We start from the raw sequence: 23,065 nt of genomic DNA, 5'->3' as shown, positions 1-23,065 counted from the left end.
AAGGTGTTCCGGTCCCGTCCCACCGGGAGGAGACCCCGGGGAAGACCTAGGACACGCTGGAGGGACTATGTCTCCCGGCTGGCCTGGGAACGCCTCGGTGTCCCCCCGGAAGAGCTAGAGGAAGTGTCTGGGGAGAGGGAAGTCTGGGCATCCCTGCTTAGACTGCTGCCCCCGCGACCCGGCCCCGGATAAGCGGAAGATGATGGTATGGTAGTAATTATAGACAATTACAGGTAGAATTTAATAGAAAGCATAACAAACTCTGTCTACCAATGACTTATTGAAAGATTCCCAATTCTATGATCACACATAAAATACTGAACAGATGTTTGCTGAACATGAACCAAAGGTAAATGTTAATTAAATGTGTGAATCAACTCCTATCTGCCCCATCAATCACACTAGATGACAACAGATAAAGAGGTTACTCTGTTTACCTGAAATCACCTCACACAGAAACATTCTACACAGTCAATAATTACATTATTTTCAAAACATTTTATAGTCAAAATAAAATATGTTTTGTACAACATTTAATAATGCTTTAAATACACATGGTATAAATTTATAAATATATTTCTGTTGACAGATAAACAACCAACTCAAAACAAATCAAGACAAAACGTCTCTGTTAAAACAGTTCATCAGGGTTCTAGACACTGACTAAACTAAACTCTCTGATGATTGGTCCATTTCAGCTGTCAATCAACTCCCTTCACCATTGAGGGGCATGTCTCATTATGTGTTCATTCAGGAACTCAGAACTCTGGATAACTCTGTTCCATTTGATTTGATTGAAACCTGTGTACAGGCAAATGTGTATATCATGCTGTTCCATATGATATCTGTAATCTTAATCAGTTAATCAATCATACATTGATACAAGCAGACTGATAGATGTATCACTGAATAGGTGTCAGTATCTTCACAGACATTCCATAACAAACATTAAACCCAGGATAGAGTGGCTGAGTGAATGTGGTTGTCACGGTCGTGGGGTGGAAAGGACACAGGCGCAGAGTAGAGGTAGGGAAGGTAATCCATGTTTAATCAAACAAAAGAAAGAAGGACTCCAACAAACAAAAAGGCAGCAACCAGTGACGTGGGTCTTCCTTACACAGGATACACAAAACCAAAATGAACCACCCCTTGGGGCCTAACAAACTAAACTTAAATAGGGTCCCCAATTGGAGGCAATAACTAACACCTGCCTCCAATTGGGGAAACCAAAAAAAGGAGTAGAGGTGGCTAAATGCCACCTCCTGTCCTGTCCCGGCTATGCCCCGAGCCCAGCGCAGAGATGGCTGGGGGCACAGCCGGGACGTGACAGTACCCCCCCCCAAAGGCCGCAAGACCGGGACGACCACACCCGGACCGGCGGAGGCTCAGCGCCCGGAGCCGCCGGCACAGGCCGGGGAGGCGGAGCCGCAGGGACAGGCCGGGGAGGCAGAGGTTCAAGAGACGGGAGAGCCGGCGGAGGGACAGGAGCCGGCAGGAGAGCCGGCGGCGGGTCGACAGCCGGCGGAGGAGCAGGAGCCGGGGGAGCCGGCAGAGGGTCGACAGCCGGCGGAGGAGCAGGAGCCGGGGGAGCCGGTGGAGGAACAGGAGACGGGGAAACCGGCGGAGGGTCAGGAGCGGGCGGAAGAGCCGGCGGAGGAGCAGGAGACGGGGGAGCCGGCGGGGGAATAGGAGCCGGCGGAGGAGCAGGAGCCGGGGGAGGCGGCGGAGGGTCCGGAGCCGGGGGAAGAGCCGGCGGAGGAGTAGGAGCCGGCGGAGGAGCAGGAGATGGGGGAGCCGGCGGGGGAATAGGAGCCGGTGGAGGAGCAGGAGCCGGGGGAGCCGGCGGAGGGTCCGGAGCCGGCGGAATAGCCGGCGGAGGAGTAGGAGCCGGGGGAGCCGGCGGAGGGTCAGGAGCCTGCGGAAGAGCCGGCGGAGGAGTAGGAGACGGGGAAACCGGTGGAGGGTCAGGAGCCGGCGGAAGAGCCGGTGGAGGAGTAGGAGCCGGCGGAGGAGCAGGAGCCGGTGGAGGAGAAGGAGCCGGGGGAGCCGGCGGAGGGTCCGGAGCCGGCGGAAGGGCCGGCGGTGGGTCCGGAGCCAGCGGAAGAGCCGGCGGAGGGTCCGGAGCCGGCGGAAGAGCCGGCGGAGGAGTAGGAGCCGGGGGAGCCGGCGGAGGAGTAGGAGCCGGGGGAGCCGGCGGAGGAGTAGGAGCCGGGGGAGCCGGCGGAGGAATAGGAGCCGGCAGAGGAATAGGAGACGGGGGAGCCGGCGGGGGAATAGGAGCCGGTGGAGGAGCAGGAGCCGGGGGAGCCGGCGGAGGGTCCGGAGCCGGCGGAAGAGCCGGCGGAGGAGTAGGAGCCGGGGGAGCCGGCGGAGGAATAGGAGACGGGGGAGCCGGCGGGGGAATAGGAGCCGGTGGAGGAGCAGGAGCCGGGGGAGCCGGCGGAGGGTCCGGAGCCGGCGGGAGAGCCGGCGGAGGAGTAGGAGCCGGGGGAGCCGGCGGAGGAATAGGAGACAGGGGAGCCGGTGGAGGAACAGGAGCCGGCAGAGGAATAGGAGACGGGGGAGCCGGCGGGGGAATAGGAGCCGGCGGCAGGTCGGCAGCCGGCGGAGGAACAGGAGCCGGGGGAGCCGGCGGAGGGTTGACGGCCGGCGGGGGAGCAGGAGACGGGGGAGCCGGGACAGGCGAGGGCGCCGCTGAGACCGGGACAGGCGAGGGCGCCGCTGAGACCGGGACAGGCGAGGGCGCCGCTGAGGCCGGGACAGGCGAGGGCGCCGCTGAGGCCGGGACAGGCGAGGGCGCCGTGGGACGATGCGGGGGCTCCTGGGCAGGTGAAGGCGCTGCGGGACAAGGCGGCCAGTCAACCGCGGGCTCGGGCGGCGGCGGCCAGTCAACCGCGGCCTCGGGCGGCGGCGGCCAGTCATCCGCGGCCTCGGGCGGCCAGTCAACCGCTGGCCCGGGCGGCGGCGGCCACTGGGCAGCGGGGGGCGCTGGTTGCGGCTCCCGGGCAGCAGGGGGCGCTGGCTGCGGCTCCCAGGCAGCGGGGGGCGCTGGCTGCGGCTCCCAAGCAGCAGGGGGTGCTGGTGGCGCTGGCTGCGGCTCCCAGGCAGCAGGGGGCGCTGGCGGCGCTGGCTGCGGCTCCCAGGCAGCAGGGGGCGCTGGCTGCGGCTCCCAGGCAGCGGGGGGCGCTGGCGGCGCTGGCTGCAGCGCTGGCGGCGGCTCCCATGCAGCGGGGGGCGCTGGCTGCGGTTCCCAAGCAGCAGGGGGTGCTAGCTGCGCTGGCTGCGGCTCCCAGGCAGCAGGGGGCGCTGGCTGCGGCTCCCAGGCAGCAGGGGGTGCTGGCTGCTGCTCCCAGGCAGCAGGGGGTGCTGGCTGCTGCTCCCAGGCAGCAGGGGGCGCTGGCTGCGGCTCCCAGGCAGCAGGGGGGCGCTGGCTGCGGCTCCCAGGCAGCGGGGGGCGCTGGCTGCGGTTCCCAAGCAGCAGGGGGCGCTGGCTGCGGCTCCCAGGCAGCAGGGGGCGCTGGCTGCGGCTCCCAGGCAGCAGGGGGCGCTGGCGACGCTGGCTGCGGCTCCCAGGCAGCGGGGGGCGCTGGCGACGCTGGCTGCGGCTCCTGGGCAGCGGGGGGCGCTGGCGGCGCTGGCTGCGGCTCCCAGGCAGCGAGGAGCGCTGGCTGCGGCTCCCGGGCAGCGGGGGGCGCTGGCTGCGGCTCCCGGGCAGCGTGGGGCGCTGGCTGCGGCTCCCGGGCAGCGTGGGGCGCTGGCGGCGCTGGCTGCGGCTTCCGGGCAGCGGGGGGCGCTGGCTGCGAGAACCGGTACGGCGGGTCCCGATAGCCCCACCAGTCCTCACATCTCCCTACACCAGGGAAAGCCCTCATAGGCCCCCCCGGCGTTGTTGCCCGACGCCTAGGAGCTGGCACCGGGCAGGGCTGGGGCACCTGGACTACCCCACACGTGAGCACGGGTGGCACGGCCGCGTCCTTCCATTCCGCCTGCCCCCACAGCACCCCGCCAAGAAATTCTTGGGGCGGACACACGGAGGTTTGCTTACGTCGCCTCCGTCGACGTCTCCTCCGGGGTGGATGCTGTGGAGGCCTGGTGTGCCGCAGAGGACAGTAGGGGTTCTCCTCCTCCTCGGTGTCGCTGTCCGGCCAACCGAGGAGTTCCCCTACCGTCCATTTCTGCTGTGTCTCTTGGTGGTGGTTCATTCTGTCACGGTCGTGGGGTGGAAAGGACACAGGCGCAGAGTAGAGGTAGGGAAGGTAATCCATGTTTAATCAAACAAAAGAAAGAAGGACTCCAACAAACAAAAAGGCAGCAACCAGTGACGTGGGTCTTCCTTACACAGGATACACAAAACCAAAATGAACCACCCCTTGGGGCCTAACAAACTAAACTTAAATAGGGTCCCCAATTGGAGGCAATAACTAACACCTGCCTCCAATTGGGGAAACCAAAAAAAGGAGTAGAGGTGGCTAAATGCCACCTCCTGTCCTGTCCCGGCTATGCCCCGAGCCCAGCGCAGAGATGGCTAGGGGCACAGCCAGGACGTGACAGTGGTCTGGACTCTGTGGAGGAGGGTCATTGTGTCACAGACACTGTAGAAGGACAGAGTTCCTGCCCTGTGGTCCAGATACACTCCTACTCTGGAGGAGCAGGGGACATGGATATCAGTATTGGTATTATTGTGGATGAAACAACATCTGGATGTAGTGCAGAATAACACCCAGGACTGATCATTATAACCAAACAAACACTCATCACCATCTCCTTTCCTGCTGATCTCTTTATATGAGACGGCTACATCAACCCCTCCCCCACTCCACTCCACCTCCCAGTAACAGACTCCAGACAGACCCTCTCTACACAACACCTGGTTATAGAAGGTAAATCTGTCAGGATGGTCAGGATAGGACTGGACCTTATTACTCCATGTCACCTTTCTGTTCTCCTCAGACAGACACAGGTACTTATTTGCTGTATTGGGATCCAATGTCAGCTGGCAGGAATCTAAGAGGATGAAAAACAACATCAGTGAAAATGTCTCTCCCTTACTTTGTGTGTTTGTGGTGTGTGTTTCTGTTTCTTTCCCTCTGTGTGTGTGTGTGTCTCTGTCTCTCCCTCTGTGTGTCTATGTCTTTCTCTCCCTCTTTGTGTGTGTGTGTGTGTTTCTGTCTCTGTCTCTCCCTCTTTGTGTGTGTGTCTGTCTCTGTCTCTCCCTCTGTGTGTGTCTCCTCTCTCTGTGCATGCTGGAAGTGGTGTGTGTGAGTGTGGAGTTTTGGTGGCCCTTTTCAATTTATTAATCCTTTTCTCTTGGTGGATTTCTGATTTCTATGCATGATGGGCAGCATGTGTTTAGTCATGGTACACATTTTAGTGCTGGGGTAGGGTTTTTTGTTTTTTCTCTGGTTTGGGGGTGACAGTGATATCTATAACTGAAATTGACAAGGGCTGGGTCTTATTGGTCAAGGTGGATGTTATGGTTGTTCTGTTTTATTGTTTTAATGTTTATGCCCCAAATTACATTTGGGCAGTATCTTACCACACCCTTTTAACTGTAATAAGTACTCTGACTGTCCTGTGTTTCCTCAGAGATTCCTCTGTTATGGGATTTTGAACTAAGGTACATTTGAGAAATGTCTGTCTCTCTATTGGCTGGTATGTACATCTTTACTTTGATTGTGACACACGTCTGTATGATATCAGAGGATTATTAGGTATTTGGGCCATGTTCTCCTGCCTAGACAAAGAAGGGTTTCAGTCTTTTGATCCTCAGGAATGTGGTCCTTGGGGGGAAGTAAGATCAGTTGGATCTTTAGGTAAACACAACAGTAAACATTATGGCAGGAAGGATAAGGTGGGGAGGACAGCATGTGACTTGTGTGATAGGACTAAGGGAATGTGTTTTATTTATATGAGACAGATGGGCAGCATCTTACCACACCCCTTTTCCTCCCTTATATACTGTTGAAAGACCTGTATAGAGTTAGAGACTCCTCGGACGATTGTATTTGTAAGCGGTTGACGCGTCTCTCTTATTTGCTGTCATGGTGTGGTGAGCAGCAGCGCCACCGTGCCATATATTCTCAAGTTCCCATATCACACGAACACGAAAGACTGTCTCCAGTCTTTCACACCAGGTCCCAATTTGTATCGTTTGTATGTGTTTAAATGTTTCCCCTCTGCTCCCCACATTGTGGATCATTGTTGTTGTTGCTGTTATTGTCTGTCCGTTTATCGGTGAGTGTTGCTTGTTTGTACCAGAGGTGGGGGACTCGAGTCACATGACTTGACTCGAGTCACAATTTTCAGGACTTGTGACTTGCTTGATTAAAGTATGAAAAAGACTTGACTTGACTTTGACTTGAGAACAAGTTACTTGAGACTTGACTTGAAGTGGAAGACTCGACAATGACTTGAACTTATAATAAACAAATAGCAATAAAATTATTTTATATGTTGTGACATCAGCACCACTAATCAGCCTATGTGCCTTTAACGCTGCACAATTCAAACTGCGCCTAACATGGCAGACATTAACGTTAGTCGAGCTCCACAAATAGTATCGTTTGGATACAAGGACTTTGAACTGGACCGTGATGTGAATAAAAAAATATTTGCCAACGTCAAATTTCATTCGTTATTTTAAGAACCACAAGGAAAGGTAAGAAAGTGATCTCTTTATATTCAGTTTCACTAAGATCTATAATGATTAAGTTACTAATGTAATGAATTAATCTTTTGTTTGTCATAATTTGGCCTTGGTTGCATATTATTTTTTTCTTGTTAGAAATGTGACCATTATCATTACTGAATACGTCTGGTAAATAGATGTAAGGGAATTTGACTATAACAGTGGCATAGCCTGAATTTTAATGTTGATGGGCATCTTAAAATGAGCGGGCATGTATATTATTACACGTAGGCTATAATGTCTGTATTAAATGTGGGCATTTTCAAGTGTTTGTGGATTGCGTGTGGAAACTAAAAAGCATTGTGCTTACACCATAACAGTTAACTTTACTGCATGAAAGGCTAACATGGAGGGGCCGATGTGATTACTAGCACCTAAACATTTCGAAGAGGTTTATTTTTTTACTCATACAGACAAGAATAATTACAGCGTAATTACATATTAGGCAGTTTTTCAGTCACAATAATTAGTTCATAAGGTTGTTATTATTAGCCCTTATTACATGGATTGGCTGAATTCCAGTGCAGAATGCGTGTTATTTCTTTATAACAGACCGTTGCCATGAAAAATAGCGCGTTGCTATGGACGCAGCAGGATTCTAACCAGAGACGGAACAGACATTTTTCTTTAGAGGAAGCTATACAGTCGTTTTTTAAATCAATAAATTCCTCTTGAAATCAATATTTTGTGTCAAATTATTGATTTATTTGGTAGGTAGCCATGTAATAAGCGGGATAAGGTATAGCGAGGCGGTTGTTATAGCTAATACAACCCCTTCAGGCTGATTCAAGATCCCTCCGCTTCGTCCCCCCAAAAAATTGTATCGCGGAGGAGAAAAATATTTGATTTTGAAATCGAGCTTCGCACCGAGCACACATCAGAAACAGAGGACAGTGTGTGTGTGTGTTCATCTCTTTAGTATTGTGACTTGACTTGAAACTTATAAGGACTCGACTTGACTTGCTTAGGGTGAACCCTTGACTTGACTTGCTTGATTTATCTGAACTGTGACTTGAGACTTGACTCAAGACTTGATGGTTAAGACTTGAGACTTGCTTGGACTTGACCATGTGTGACTTGTCCCCATCTCTGGTTTGTACTGTCTGAAAATTGCCTGTTAAGACGCATGTCGCGCACTTTTATTTCATTCAGTCGTTTGTAGAGTTTTCCGTTCGTGTTCGGTTTGTTTTGTATGGTTATTAAACCCACAAATGTGATATATGCCTGCGCCTGGTTCCTTGCCAACACGACACCAACTACAGCGTTACAGAATGATCCACCAAAACCTGAACCAGCAGGCAGTCCCTCCAGGACCGAGGCCTCCCCAAGAAATTTTTAGGGGGGCTATGGGGGTGCCCGAGGAAGGTTGTGACGGCACCCCTCTGCGTCCGGAGGCCTACCCGGTGGTTGGGCGGAGTGAGGACTGGTGGGGTTTCAAGGACCCGCCGTACCGGTTCTCGCCGCCTGAAAAAAAGTCCCTGGCCAGCTTGGCGTGGGCACCCCCTTTACGTCTGGAGGCCTCCCCGGTCTTTGGGCAGAGCGAGGACTGGTGGGGCATCAAGGACCCGCCATACCGGTTCTCGCCGCCAGAGGAGAAATTCCCAACGCCTGGCATACGACCGGCGCCCTCTCCTGTCCCGGCCGTTGCGGCGCACTCTCCTGACCCTCCGCCAGCGGCCGACCCTCCATCTGCTCTCCCGGCCTCTGGCCCTCCGCCAGCTCCTGATCTTCCGCCGGTTCTGCCTCCCCGACCTGTCCCGACGGCTCCGCCCCCCTGCTTAGTCTCGGCTGTTCCGCCCCCTCGGCAGGTGTGTGCCGATGGGGGTTCTGCGCTGCCCCGCCCCCCCTCCCTTGGGCTGGGGTTCGTCTTGGCCCATCCGGTGGCCAGGCCTTTGGGGGGGGGTACTGTCATGATGCGGTAAGCAGCAGCGCCACTGTGCTATATATTCTCAAGTTCCCATATCACACGAACACATCCCGGACTGTCACATGTCTCCAATCTTTCACACCAGGTCCCAATTTGTATCGTTTGTATGTGTTTAAATGTTTCCCCTCTGCTCCCCACATTGTGGATCATTGTTGTTGTTATTTTCTGTTCGTTTATCGGTGAGTGTTGCTTGTTTGTACTGTCTGAAAGTTTTCCGTTCGTGTTTGGTTTGTTTTGTATGGTTATTAAACCTACGAATGTGATATATGCCTGCGCCTGGTTCCTTGCCAACACGACACCAACTACAGCGTTACATTTGCAAATAATTAATAAACTGTTAATTGTGCCAAGATAATTTTGTCTCTGTTTCTTACTCCTTTAAGAGTGTTGATCGATGGAATTACCCTCACAGCTCACAGGTTTATTTTAGAAGCTTTTGACACATCTCTCTATTTGCAAGAGAATTTTTTCTCTGTCCTAAAAGAGTTCCTTTTGATGGAATTATCATCACAGCTATCCGGTTTGGTCTGGATAGACATCAGTTCCTCTTGTAGTTGGAGGAGGTTGATTTGTCTGGCCTGATTCCTTTTTATCAGTCTGTTATGCAGGCCTGGAGAATGTTCTGTATGTCCCAGAAGATCAACACACTGACCAGGATGTTGCTGTTTGAAGAGCCTCTTTTTCACAATTCTATGGTTCAGTCCCGTGACTGACTGACATCTCCTTCTCTGATAGGTGGATGGACAGCCTGGATTACGTTTTCCCTGAGCTCAATGTCGTGTTGATGCTGGGACGTTTCAAGAGGATGTGGAACTTCTTTCATTCAAAACCCCTGAGCTGTGGGGAAGAAGGCCATGTAGGTGTCCCATGTTTAGAAGAGGTGAAATTTATGATGTGGGCGGGTTTGTTTGGTCCAGGTGTTTCCCTGAAAGGCAGCTGGTGGTCTTTATATAAACTGTCCATTGATTAGAGGACATCTAAACTCCAGTGGAGGATTATACATGGGGATGTAGCCACCAATAGACATCTGGTTCACCTGGATCCAAGTGTTAAGGAGGGGTGTCCTGTTTTTTCTGATCCTGAATCATCTGGTTCACCTGGATCCAAGTGTTAAGGAGGGGTGTCCTTTTTGTTCTGATCCTGAATCATCTGGTTCACCTGGATCCAAGTGTTAAGGAGGGGTGTCCTTTTTGCTCTGATCCTGAATCTCTGGATCTCATTTTCCAGCTCTGCCTTAATCCTCTTGAGCATGGAGTTCACCAGAGCTTCACAGGTTGCCACTGGAGTCCTCTTCCACGCCTCCATGGCGACATCACGGAGCTGGTGGATGTTAGAGACCTTGCACTCCACCACCCTCTGTTTGAGGATGCCCCACAGGTTTAGGTCTGGAGACATGCTTGGCCAGTCCATCACCTTTACCGTCAGCTTCTTTAGCAAGGCAGTGATCGTCTTGGAGGTGTGTTTGGGGTCATTATCATGTTGGAACACTGCCCTGCGGCCCAGTCTCAGATGGGAGGGGATCATGCTCTGCGTAAGTATGTCACAGTACATGTTGGCATTCATGGTTCCCTCAATGAACTGTAGCTCCCCAGTGCTGGCAGCACTCGTGCAGCCCCAGACCATGACACTCCCACCACCATGCTTGACTGTAGGCAAGACACACTTGTCTTTGTACTCCTCACCTGGTTGCCGACACACACACTTGACATCATCTGAACCGAATTCCAGTAATCCATGTCCTTAGTCTGCTTGTCTTCAGCAAACTGTTTGCGGGCTTTCTTGTGCATCATCTTTAGAAGAGGCTTCCTTCTGGGACGACAGCCATGCAGACCAATTTGATGCAGTGTGCGGCGTATGGTCTGAGCACCGACAGGCTGACCCCCCATCCCTTCAACCTCTGCAGCAATGCTGGCAGCACTCATATGTCTATTTCCCAAAGACAACTTCTGGATATGACGCTGAGCATGTGCACTCAATTTCTTTGGTCGACCATAGCAAAGCCTGTTCTGAGTGGATATCCAATATAGTTATTGATATTAAAACAATTAGCACTTAATTCATTGTGTGTCTAGAACTGAAATATCTGACAAACTACAATGACGCCAGAAATGTTGGCAAAAAATATGGCGGAACTACTGCCCTTCAGAAAACTAAATCTGTAGGGGAATGCACTCAGTAAAAATAAGTTGTTCTACATTTTCATCCCAAAAAGGCTGACATTCAGTACCTCCGAAAGACCTAGGGGAACGTTATGAATCTACCTAGAACGTCTGGAACAGGCTGTGACATTCAGTACCTCTGAAAGACCTTAATGGAACGTTATGAATGTACCTGTAACATCTAGAAAAGGCTGTGACATTCAGTACCTCTGAAAGACCTTAATGGAACGTTATGAATGTACCTGTAATGTCCCGAAAAGGCTGTGACATTCAGTACCTCCGAAAGACCTTAAGGGAACGTTGTGAATGTACCTGTAATGTCCAGAAAAGTCTGTGACATTCAGTACCTCTGAAAGACCTTAGGGGAACGTTATGAATGTACCTAGAACGTCCGGAACAGGCTGTGACAATTAATACCTCTGAAAGACCTTAGGGGAACGTTATGAATGTACCTAGAACTTATGGAACAGGCTGTGACATTCAGTACCTCTGAAAGACCTTAATGGAACATTATGAATGTACCTGTAACATCCAGAAAAGGCTGTGACATTCAGTACCTCTGAAAGACCTTAATGGAACGTTATGAATGTACCTGTAACATCTAGAAAAGGCTGTGACATTCAGTACCTCTGAAAGACCTTAATGGAATGTTATGAATGTACCTGTAACGTCCAGAAAAGTCTGTGACATTCAGTACCTCTGAAAGACCTTAGGGGAACGTTATGAATGTACCTAGAACGTCCGGAACAGGCTGTGACAATTAATACCTCTGAAAGACCTTAGGGGAACGTTATGAATGTACCTAGAACGTCTGGAACAGGCTGTGACATTCAGTACCTCTGAAAGACCTTAATGGAACGCTATGAATGTACCTGTAACATCCAGAAAAGGCTGTGACATTCAGTACCTCTGAAAGACCTTAATGGAACGTTATGAATGTACCTGTAATGTCCCGAAAAGGCTGTGACATTCAGTACCTCCGAAAGACCTTAAGGGAACGTTGTGAATGTACCTGTAACGTCCAGAAAAGTCTGTGACATTCAGTCCCTATGAAAGACCTTAGGGGAACGTTATGAATGTACCTGTAACGTCCAGAAAAGTCTGTGACATTCAGTACCTCTGAAAGACCTTAGGGGAACGTTATGAATGTACCTAGAACGTCCGGAACAGGCTGTGACAATCAATACCTCTGAAAGACCTTAGGGGAACGTTATGAATGTACCTAGAACGTCTGGAACAGGCTGTGACATTCAGTACCTCTGAAAGACCTTAATAGAACGTTATGAATGTACCTGTAACATCCAGAAAAGGCTGTGACATTCAGTACCTCTGAAAGACCTTAATGGAACGTTATGAATGTACCTGTAATGTCCCGAAAAGGCTGTGACATTCAGTACCTCTGAAAGACCTTAGGGGAACGTTATGAATGTACCTGTAACGTCCAGAAAAGTCTGTGACATTCAGTACCTCTGAAAGACCTTAGGGGAACGTTATGAATGTACCTAGAACGTCCGGAACAGGCTGTGACAATTAATACCTCTGAAAGACCTTAATAGAACGTTATGAATGTACCTGTAACATCCAGAAAAGGCTGTGACATTCAGTACCTCTGAAAGACCTTAATGGAACGTTATGAATGTACCTGTAATGTCCCAAAAAGGCTGTGACATTCAGTACCTATGAAAGACCTTAGGGGAACGTTATCAATGTACCTGTAACGTCCAGAAAAGTCTGTGACATTCAGTACCTCTGAAAGACCTTAGGGGAACGTTATGAATGTACCTGTAACGTCCCGAAAAGGCTGTGACATTCAGTACCTATGAAAGACCTTAAGGGAACGTTGTGAATGTACCTGTAACGTCTAGAAAAGCCTGTGACGTGCAGTACCTATGAAAGACCTTAGGGGAACGTTATGAATGTACCTAGGACGTCCGGAACAGGCTATGATCTTCAGTACCTGTATAAGACCTTAAGGGAATGTCACAAATGTCTCAGTTACGTTCCTTGTTAGCTGGGTTATTACTTTGTTCTGGCAATTACTTTCTTTAGTTACAGAGCCATCACGGAATTGGTATATTTTAAGAATACTCACTTCAACTCAATTTTAATACATTTGGACGAGTGAGAGGCATGATAAGAACAATGTATTTTATAGTTTGATTGACCGATTTGAAATAAACAGCTGAAATGTTGAATTGTAAACGTGTATTGTCTTAAAATAGCAAAAGGCAGGGGAATATGTGTTGTATGTGCTTGTATGCGTTGACTGACACGATCGTGTTTTTAGGTTATTTTTTAGGTTATTTTTAGGTAGGCCAATAGAACTAAAATCAAATCCTAATAAACTGTATACAAATTATTACAGCGATTATAGCGAAGATGGCACACCAGTAAAAACTATTTTGATTGTGCGTAAAAATAAAGCCAAAATCGCAGCTTCCTGCAGTTTAGAAATCGCGCATGTTCAAATTGCGATTTTAATATGATTTCGATTAACTACAGTCCAACTTATCAGCTTTGTAAAATATTTTTTTTATATGGGGCTATTCATAGGGTGACCATATTTTCAAACCCCCAAACCGGGACCCTTGTGTAAACGCAAGTTAATGCACGCACATTTATATGCATTTCTATGCACCTTTGCGCTCCAATTATGATAACTGTTCATAATTCAACACATGCGCTTAGGCCCACTCATTTGAGAGTTTTGACTACAATGGGGGCATGCATGCTGACAGTCGTAGTCTAACTATTCCCTCCAGAGTGTGTGTAATGTATATGGAATGAAGCGAGAAGCGGAGCGCGCGCAGGGCTTGTTTTCAATATTTTGGAGTGGCATCTACCTGTCCCGCTACAATTTCGCTCCAGTAGCCTATTGCTCAAGCCAAATGTAATGTTATTCCTGTTAAACAATTGAGCGATCATTTTTTTAAGTGGGAAAGGGACATCGAGCGCATGCATCGCTGCGGAATAACTAGTGGGATTTCCCACAGCTCCTCTCTACTCACATAAGGCGTATTAGTGAAGTCGAGTTTATATTAATAAAAATGGCTGGGCCTATGCGTGCCAGCCAGGCTTACACAGCTCACTAATAAATAACAGGTCAGTTAAATGATTTGTTTGCAATAGCTTCAGTAGTAATGTACTCCATGCTTTATTTGATAATTTGTTGAAATGATCTCCGGGGGTGCCTTTCTTCCCACCCATAGTTCATATATATTGAAACATATTGAAACCAAATATATACATAACTTGCAGCAAATTCCATGAGTGTAGAATTGGAAAATGTTGGGGATATGAATAGAATATTAAGTGTGGTTGTCCCTATGAATGGGTACATAAAAATAATGTGCATTGCGCAAAGTATCCAGAGAATAAAAGTGAAATGTTCATGTGGTCAAAAGATCAAGTTTGCTGATTTTGAGTCCTAATGGCTTGGGGGGAAACTGGAAGTCGTGCCCTGATGCTCAGAAGGCAGCAGTGTGAACAGTTCATAGCCTGGGTGGCTGTAGTCTTTTATGATGTTCCGTGCTTTCCTGAGACATTGCGTATGGTAGATACCTTGTACAGAAGGGAAATGGCAGCCAATGATAGTTCTGCTCACTTCAACACCCTGTGGAAGGCAATATTATTGATGCAATAATTTAAGTGCATTCCCAGATAGCGATAGCTTTTCGGCCTCAATCTTTTGAAAGCTGCATGATCCGGCTGTATTGCATGGTTTAGGTTGACGATCCAGATCTTAGCCGAATGATTATACATTTCTTCAGTGCCTAATATAATCACGGGTTTGGGACAAATATAAAGGCAATTATAATATATCTGAACTGATCTAAACTGTGTCCAATGCATATTGCAATCCAGAGCAGCAAACTGTCCTTTCTATCTGGGATACCACGGCCATATAAATGGTAGGCTGTAGGCTAACCAATTAAAAATATATCCTACCTATTTTTCATCTAAAAGCTCTAATTAGGCTACACGCGCATTTGTATTTTGTTCCGGATATGACTTATTAGCTCGCGCACGGAGGACTGACCTTTTTTCCCACTTCCCAGAGGGCAATTGATGTCAAATAGACATCAAATTGACGTCAAACATAGACATCAAAGAATTGGTAAAAAATGCAAATCAAATTGATGTCAAAACTTGACATTAAATTGACGTCAAGTTTTTTTTTTACACATTGATGTCCTATTCTAGACCACAATAATGACACAACAGTATTAAATGTTTTATATCAGCTACAATTCAAGAATTTAAAAATGTAATTCAAATATACATTTTAATTGATGAACATTGGTTTCATTACATATAAATGTGACATCTGTTCTATGGCGACACGCAGCAGCAGTTGTGCACGTCGTGTTTGTTTTGGTCATGTTTGTTTGTTTGTTTGTTTCTAACGATTGTGTGTGTGGAAAACAGAAAACAATGACTTACCTAAGACTGACCGGTTTTCTGCTTATTCTGACCCTCTTTGGTCACTTTATGCGGGTGCCCTGTTTGGAGTACCACCTCCGTTACAATCGGGAGTTCCTACTGTTACTCCAGGATACAGGAGGAGGAATCGTGGACCCAGCTGGAATCTTCCCGGCGGAGATCATCGGGCATGGTCCTTCCAACGGAGACCAGGGAATGAAGCCAACAAGGACGCGGAAAAGAGGTAGTCGTGGCGGGGTCCGTCGGAGGCTCAAAAGACAGGGTCATCGGAGGATCCCTCTGCCCTCAATAATCCTCGCCAATGTACAATCCCTCCGGAGTAAGGTAGATGAACTCCAAGCAAATGCCAGATTTGTATCAGACTACAGGGATGCATGTCTTATTGCACTGACTGAGACGTGGCTTAAAGAGCAGGATCTACAACCCGACATGGAAGTCGATGGTTTTGGAGTACTGCTGCGACTTGATAGGGACCCGGCAGCAACAGGAAAATTACTTGGTGGTGGTCTGTGTTTGTATGTTAATAAGAGTTGGTGCAACACCGTTACGGTCAGAGAAACTGTATGCGCCCCTGACATTGAACTCATGTCTGTCTCTCCGTCCTTACTATTTGCCGAGAGAGTTTCCACAGATATTTGTCACACTCGTATACATCCATCCGAGGGCGAATGCTGATATTGCATCAAAGACAATTGTAAACGGTGCAACGGTTGCAAAGTATCGCCCCTGACGCGCCGAACTTTATAAAGGGGGACTTTAATCATTGTAAGCTTGGTAAATCGTTGGGTAACTTTTCCCAATATGTCACCTGCCCTACAAGACATATGAAATGTTTAGATCTCTGTTATGGTACCGTTAAAGGAGCCTACAGATCATTTAGTAGAGCTCCCCTTGGTCTGTCTGACCATAACGTTGTTTATTTGGTTCCGGTCTACAAATCTGTCCTAAGGAGAACAAAACCAGAACGACGTTTGGTTCCGGTTTGGTCTGACGACGCTACACAGGAGCTAATAGACTGTTACTCATGCACAGATTGGGACTTATTTAAGGAAGAGTGTTCAGATTTGGATGAACTTGTTGAGACTGTTTCTGTTTACATAAGTTTCTGTGAAAATGAAATAATTCCTAAAAAGGCCATATCTATTTTTCCTAATAACAAACCATGGGTATCAAAATCTGTTAAAAACATTATTAACCAGAGAAATATTAGCTTTATGCAGGGGGATGCCTTATTGCAGCGGTTCCCAAACTTTTTTTCCTGCGCACACCCTTCTATGTCACAACCGGGTTGGCGCACCCCCAATGCCCATCTCCTTCCCTCCTCTTCGATTTCCTCCAGCGCAACTTCTGACTCCTGCTCCTTTTCTTTCTCTATTTTCTCCGTCCCTGTTGCCTCCAAATCCTCACTCTCTCTTGGTCCCTCTCCTCTTTCGTGACTAACAACTTTATCATTAGACGTCCCACTAGACAGTTTCCCTGATTTCAGCCAGTTAAGCATATTTATTATATGTATATGGAATGAATGAAACGAGTCGGCACGCTTATAGTAGCGGCTGCAGTGCATAAAAGAAAAGCAGTGCATAGAAGAAGACAGCAGCTGTCTTCTTCTACATTTCTAAAAATAAAACAAATCAATTATAGTTTTTATTTTAAATAAAAGCGATTATGGAAATGTTTACTGTTCATGTTTTTTTATTGTATGGGAAAATCCTACTTAAAGAAACAGACCGCCATTACATTTTTCCTCTCGCGCACCCCCTGGTGGCAGCTCGCGTACCCCTGGGGGAATCCCTGCCTTATTGTATAATGACCTGCAGAAGCAAGTTAAGAGGGAGCTTAAATTAGCTACACTTAAATATAAGGACAAAGTCGAATCTCTTTTGAGCAGTGGCCAGTCTCGCCTCGCATGGAACGGTGTGAAATCTATGATGGGTTTACAAACTAATCATAGAAAAAACATTTCCTTTGATGGCAAGACAGATTCTGAGCTTGCTGATGTATTAAATATTTTTTATAACCGCTTTAATGTTTACAATTTACTAAAGAATTATCTGTGTTTAGGGAACCATGCCCAGAACAAAACGTGTCTATCACTATAGGTAAGGACAGGGTTCACAAAATTCTTAGCGGGTGAAGGAAAGGAAGAGCCCTGGACCAGACAATATTGGTGGCCGTCTTATTAAAAGCTGCGCGGAACCATTATCGGATATACTTGCCTTTATATTCAATAAGTCACTGCAATTACATCGGGTCCCTCATCTCTGGAAAGAGTCAGTGATTGTGCCTGTGCCGAAAACCAAAGGACCCAAATCAATTGACGATTTTAGACCAGTGGCTCTTGCATCGCTTATTATGAAATCTTTTGAAAAGATTATTAAACAGGAGATTGTAGCACTAATACAGTCTCAACTTGACCCTTTACAATTCGCCTATAGGGCAGGTAAGGGAGTCGAGGATGCGACGGGCAGCCTGCTCAATACAGTTTTTAACCATTTGGAAGGGTCAAAGCAATTTGTGCGATTATTATTTATTGATTTTTCATCAGCTTTTAACTGTATTCAACCCCACATTTTAGCTGATAGACTTTTAAAGAATCACAACATCAACCCAGGGCTAATAGCCTGGTTAGTAGATTTTTTAACCTCAAGATCTCAAAGGGTTAAAGTTAATGGTGCCTTTTCTGGCAATCTTCTATCTTCTACCGGCTCCCCCCAAGGATGTGTCCTCTCTCCTCTTCTTTTTGTTTTATACACTAATGAATGCCGCTCACAATATGATGGTAGACAGATCCTAAAATTTGCAGACGACTCGGTCATTGTGTCTCTTTTAAATGGAAGTGCGACTGACCATGGAACAATTGTGAACGATTTTAACGATTGGTGCAAGCGTTCCTTTTTAAACATTAATGTCTCTAAAACAAAATAATGAATTATTGATTTTAGGAAACAGAGCCCCCCTCTACCCCTCACTATCATTGATGGTAAACCGATTGAGATAGTTAAAGAATACAAGTACCTTGGCACAATAATTGACAGCAAGCTATGCTTTGAGTCACACACTGATGCTGTTTGCGCCAAAGCCCAGCAGCGTATGCATTTCTATCGTAGATTGAGGAATTTTAACATTGATCATACTTTGATGAGAATGTTTTACTCTTGTTTTATCGAGTCTGTCTTAACCTTTTGTTTTATCTGCTGGTTTGGTTCCTTGTCCACAAAAAACGACTAGAGAGTATTGTGAGGACGTGTAGTAAAATTGCAGGCATTAACTTCTCCCCCCTTTCTCACACTTATTCCAACCGAGTAGCGAAGAAGGCCCAAGCTATTGCAGCTGACCCTAGTCATCCTTTGTGCTGCCAGTTTAAGCTACTTCCCTCAGGCCGTAGGTACTCCCTGCCCAGATGCAGGTCAAATAGATTTAGAAACTCTCTTATCCCGACTTCTATCTCGATTTTAAACAAATTTTCAGAACTGTTTTAAGATGTTTTTTATTGTATTGTTTTCTAAATAGTGTGTTTTAGAGGCTTAGAGATTATGTGTGCTTCTATACTATAGTGTATGTGTGTTGTGTTTTTGTGTTTTTTTTCTGCTGGCTGTACAAATAATTGCTCCTCGGGGACAATAAAGTATCCTTGACCTTGACCTTGACCTTGACATCTTGTGTCATCACATAACAAAATGTTACATATTACAGGTTTTATCAAAACAAGGTGCAAGTTTAATAAAATCACTTCGTAAGAGCTTGAAACTGTATATTTTTTTGTATTCGTCCTGTATTTTATATTTTACCATGTGAGATCACATGGAAACTGCACAAACTGCGCATGGAAACATTGTTCCCGAGGTCTGCCATGTCTAGCTTGACTTACCAGATATTGATGGAACGCTCCACAGTGTCTCCGCTCTGACATTCTTCAGCATTGCCACTTCCAACTCGTCTAACGTTACCTCTCGGCACAGCATGGTAAATGTGCGCCCCATGGTGATGCAGGATTAACTGACAGCAGATGGACTCTGACACGGTGGGCATCGCAGTACAACAGCCACGTTACAACAAATACATGCTAACTTACGAGACGTTGACTTTGAAGAGAGACAGGAATATGATGGCAGACATGTTTCAATGTGCAGTTTGTTTACATATAATGTTAGACGTTGTCTTTTTGTCTGGTACTAATAAACTTCACTAAGTTAGCTAAACACTAAGTTAACATGAGTTAGTTCATGCTTACAGCTGTTAGCTAATAATGACTGTACCTAAGGTTAGTTGTTTGCGGTCAAAACACCTTGGTGTAGACAGTTTGATGTCGGGATATTCCTAGATATTCCTATTAAATTCCCGAAAAAACCAACCTTGTGACGTCATAGGTTAGAACGCTGCACAATGGCGGCCCCCTGGTCGCGATTCTCGCAAAAGACATAACATTTTTCTTTTATATGTTGTCTCATCTGACCTGCGGCCGTATGTCTTGGACACTCGGGTGAAGAGAGGGGCGGAGCTGTCAACTGATCACCACCTGGTGGTGAGTTGGATCCGATGGCGGGGGAGGAAGCTGGACAGACTCGGCAGGCCCAAGCATACTGTAAGAGTCTGCTGGGAACGTCTGGCCGAGTCTCCAGTCAGAGAGATCTTTAACTCCCACCTCCGGCAGAGCTTCGACTGGATCCCGAGGGAGGCTGGAGATATTGAGTCAGAGTGGACCATGTTCTCCACTGCCATTGTCGAAGCGGCCACTCGGAGCTGTGGCCGTAAGGTCTCCGGTGCCTGTCGAGGCGGCATTCCCCCGAACCCGGTGGTGGACACCGGAAGTAAGGGATGCCGTCAAGCTGAAGAAGGAGTCCCATCAGGCCTGGTTGGCTTGTGGGACTCCTGAGGCAGCTGATGGGTACCGACAGGCCAAGCGGGCTGCAGCCCGGGTGGTTGTGGCGGCAAAAACTCTGGCCTGGGAGGAGTTCGGTGAGTCCATGGAGAAGGACTATCGGCTGGCCTCGAAGAGATTCTGGCTAACCATCCGGCGCCTCAGGAGAGGGAAACAGTGCCCTACAAACGCTGTTTACAGTATAGGTGGGCAGCTGTTGACCTCAACTGAGGATGTCGTCGGGCGGTTGAAGGAGTACTTCGAGGATCTCCTCAATCCCGCTGTCACGTCTTCCATTGAGGAAGCAGAGGATGAAGGCTCAGAGGTGGACTCGTCCATCACCCGGGCTGAAGTCACAGAGGTGGTCAAGAAACTCCTCCGTGGCAAGGCACCGGGGGTGGATGAGATCCGCCCTGAGTACCTCAAGTCTCTGGATGTTGTGGGGCTGTCTTGGTTGACACGCCTGTGCAACATCGCGTGGCGGTCGGGGACAGTGCCTCTGGGATGGCAGACCGGGGTGGTGGTCCCTCTTTTTAAGAAGGGGGACCGGAGGGTGTGTTCCAACTATAGGGGGATCACACTTCTCAGCCTCCCCGGGAAAGTCTATGCCAGGGTTCTGGAGAGGAGAATACGGCCGATAGTAGAACCTCGGATTCAGGAGGAAGAGTGTGGTTTTCGTCCGGGCCGTGGAACACTGGACCAGCTCTATACCCTCTACGGGGTGTTGGAGAGTTCATGGGAGTTTGCCCAACCAATCCACATGTGTTTTGTGGATTTGGAGAAGGCATTCGACTGTGTCCCTCGCGGCATCTTGTGGAGGGTGCTTCGGGAATATGGGGTCCTGGGTCCTTTGCTAAGGGCTGTCAGGTCCCTGTACAACCGAAGCAGGAGCTTGGTCCGCATTGCCGGCAGTAAGTCAGACTTGTTCCCAGTGCATGTTGGACTCCGGCAGGGCTGCCCTTTGTCGCCAGTTCTGTTCGTAATTTTTATGGACAGAATTTCTAGGCGCAGCCAGGGGCCGGAGGGTGTCAGGTTTGGGGACCACACAATTTCATCTCTGCTCTTTGCCGATGATGTTGTTGTGTTGGCCCCTTCTAACCAGGACCTTCAGCATGCACTGGGACGGTTTGCAGCCGAGTGTGAAGCGGTGGGGATGAGAATCAGCACCTCCAAATCCGAGGCCATGGTCCTCAGTTGGAAAAGGGTGGCTTGCCCACTTCAGGTTGGTGGAGAATGCCTGCCTCAAGTGGAGGAGTTTAAGTATCTAGGGGTCTTGTTCACGAGTGAGGGAAGAATGGAACGGGAGATTGACAGACGGATCGGTGCAGCTTCTGCAGTAATGCAGTCGATGTATCGGTCTGTTGTGGTGAAGAAAGTGCTGAGCCGCAAGGCGAAGCTCTCGATTTACCAGTCAATCTACGTTCCTACTCTCACCTATGGTCATGAGCTTTGGGTCATGACCGAAAGGACAAGATCCCGGATACAGGCGGCCGAAATGAGCTTTCTCCGCAGGGTGGCTGGGCGATCCCTTAGAGATAGGGTGAGAAGCTTGGTCACCTGGGAGGAGCTCAGAGTAGAGCCGCTGCTCCTCCACATCGAGAGGGGTCAGCTGAGGTGGCTTGGGCATCTGTTTCGGATGCCTCCGGAACGCCTTCCTGGGAAGACCTAGGACACGCTGGAGGGACTATGTCTCCCGGCTGGCCTGGGAACGCCTCGGTGTCCCCCCGGAAGAGCTAGAGGAAGTGTCTGGGGAGAGGGAAGTCTGGGCATCCCTGCTTAGACTGCTGCCCCCGCGACCCGGCCCCGGATAAGCGGAAGAAGATGGATGGATGGATGGATGTTTACATTTGTCATGTTTCATATATAATTGTTGATTAAAGTGGAAATCCATCTTGTAAATCATGTAAACTTGTATTGACTGCTTCATTTCCCCTTTAAAAACACTGAATAGTTGAACGAGTCATTAGTTTGCTTGCTCATTTCTCAGACACTCATAGCAGGTTGTAATGTTTGTCTCCGACTCCGTCACACAGACGTTAAAGGACAAGGTCGGTATTTTACACTTAAAGCCCTGTTTTCAGATAATTTCTGTTGAAATAGAATGGTTAAGATTGAAATTTGGACACATGCTGCTGGCCCGAGAATCTTTGATTTCTGTCGTTGCAACTTTCGTTTACAATGACGTGAAACTCAACTGGTCAAGTGGTTAAAAATCGCTGCAAAAGATGCTTTCCAATACGTGTTTTACCATTCATTATAAAACTGTGGACCTATTTTTCCAAACACCTCACACATACATTCTTCCGTTGAGATTTCCACAGAAACCTAAAATTCTCGGGCCAGCAGCATGTGTAAAATACCGAATTTGTCCTTTAACGCACGCACGGTTCTCTCTAGGACCTTCCCCCTCCACACATTAGCCATTTACAGTGACCATTCCCTATTATTCTCACACTCATTGGCCTGCCATACATTCAGGATTCATTGACGCGTGTTTAACGTGTAAAAAAAAGAGGGGTATATTTACTAGTTACAGATGTGCGACTGGAAAATTCAGTCGCACACTCTCAAATATTTTTTGGTCGTAGTCTGGAGCCCTTATGACTGATCTGAGAAATGCACTAAAGCATGGTATCACTTACCTTTTCATCACATTTTTCACACAGTCCTCAAGATCTGCACCCCCAATCCTGACTAACCAAAATATTTAGAAAAAATGTTCACCATCAGAAAAACCGAAAAAACTGTATTAGTATTGGCCTGGCATAGTTATACTGACCATCCCATTCCTCTTTTCTTCATCTGCCAGTTGCCCTTCCAGATCTTTTAGCTCACGCCTGCTGTTCATCTTTTCAAGGTGGAACTGAGACTCTGGGGGCTCACGGTTTTGGCCCAACTCTGACAGCTTTGCAAGTATCTGATAGTAGATAGAGGACCCGCCTTTGGAATTCTGAAAGTCAAATTGGAATGAAAATGCTGTGGGGCGGAGA

The 23,065-nt window shown here is 48.2% G+C and overlaps 1 protein-coding gene across 1 annotated transcript; it reads right to left on the bottom strand.

The window, feature by feature from the left end:
* Positions 1–1,555: 1,555 nt before the first annotated feature.
* LOC117594542 (vegetative cell wall protein gp1-like) lies at positions 1,556–2,671 on the bottom strand (the record flags this gene model as incomplete). The annotated part of the gene is made up of 1 exon (XM_034292522.1): positions 1,556–2,671. A coding segment is annotated over one exon (1,116 nt), but the record flags the coding sequence as incomplete, so codon positions are not given.
* Between the last annotated feature and the right edge of the window lie 20,394 nt (positions 2,672–23,065).

This window comes from Esox lucius, chromosome 5 (genome assembly GCF_011004845.1).
Source record: "Esox lucius isolate fEsoLuc1 chromosome 5, fEsoLuc1.pri, whole genome shotgun sequence".
Classification (NCBI taxonomy): Eukaryota; Metazoa; Chordata; class Actinopteri; order Esociformes; family Esocidae; genus Esox; species Esox lucius.
Note: the sequence above shows the minus strand (reverse complement) of the source record. Positions and strands in the feature narration are given on the sequence as shown.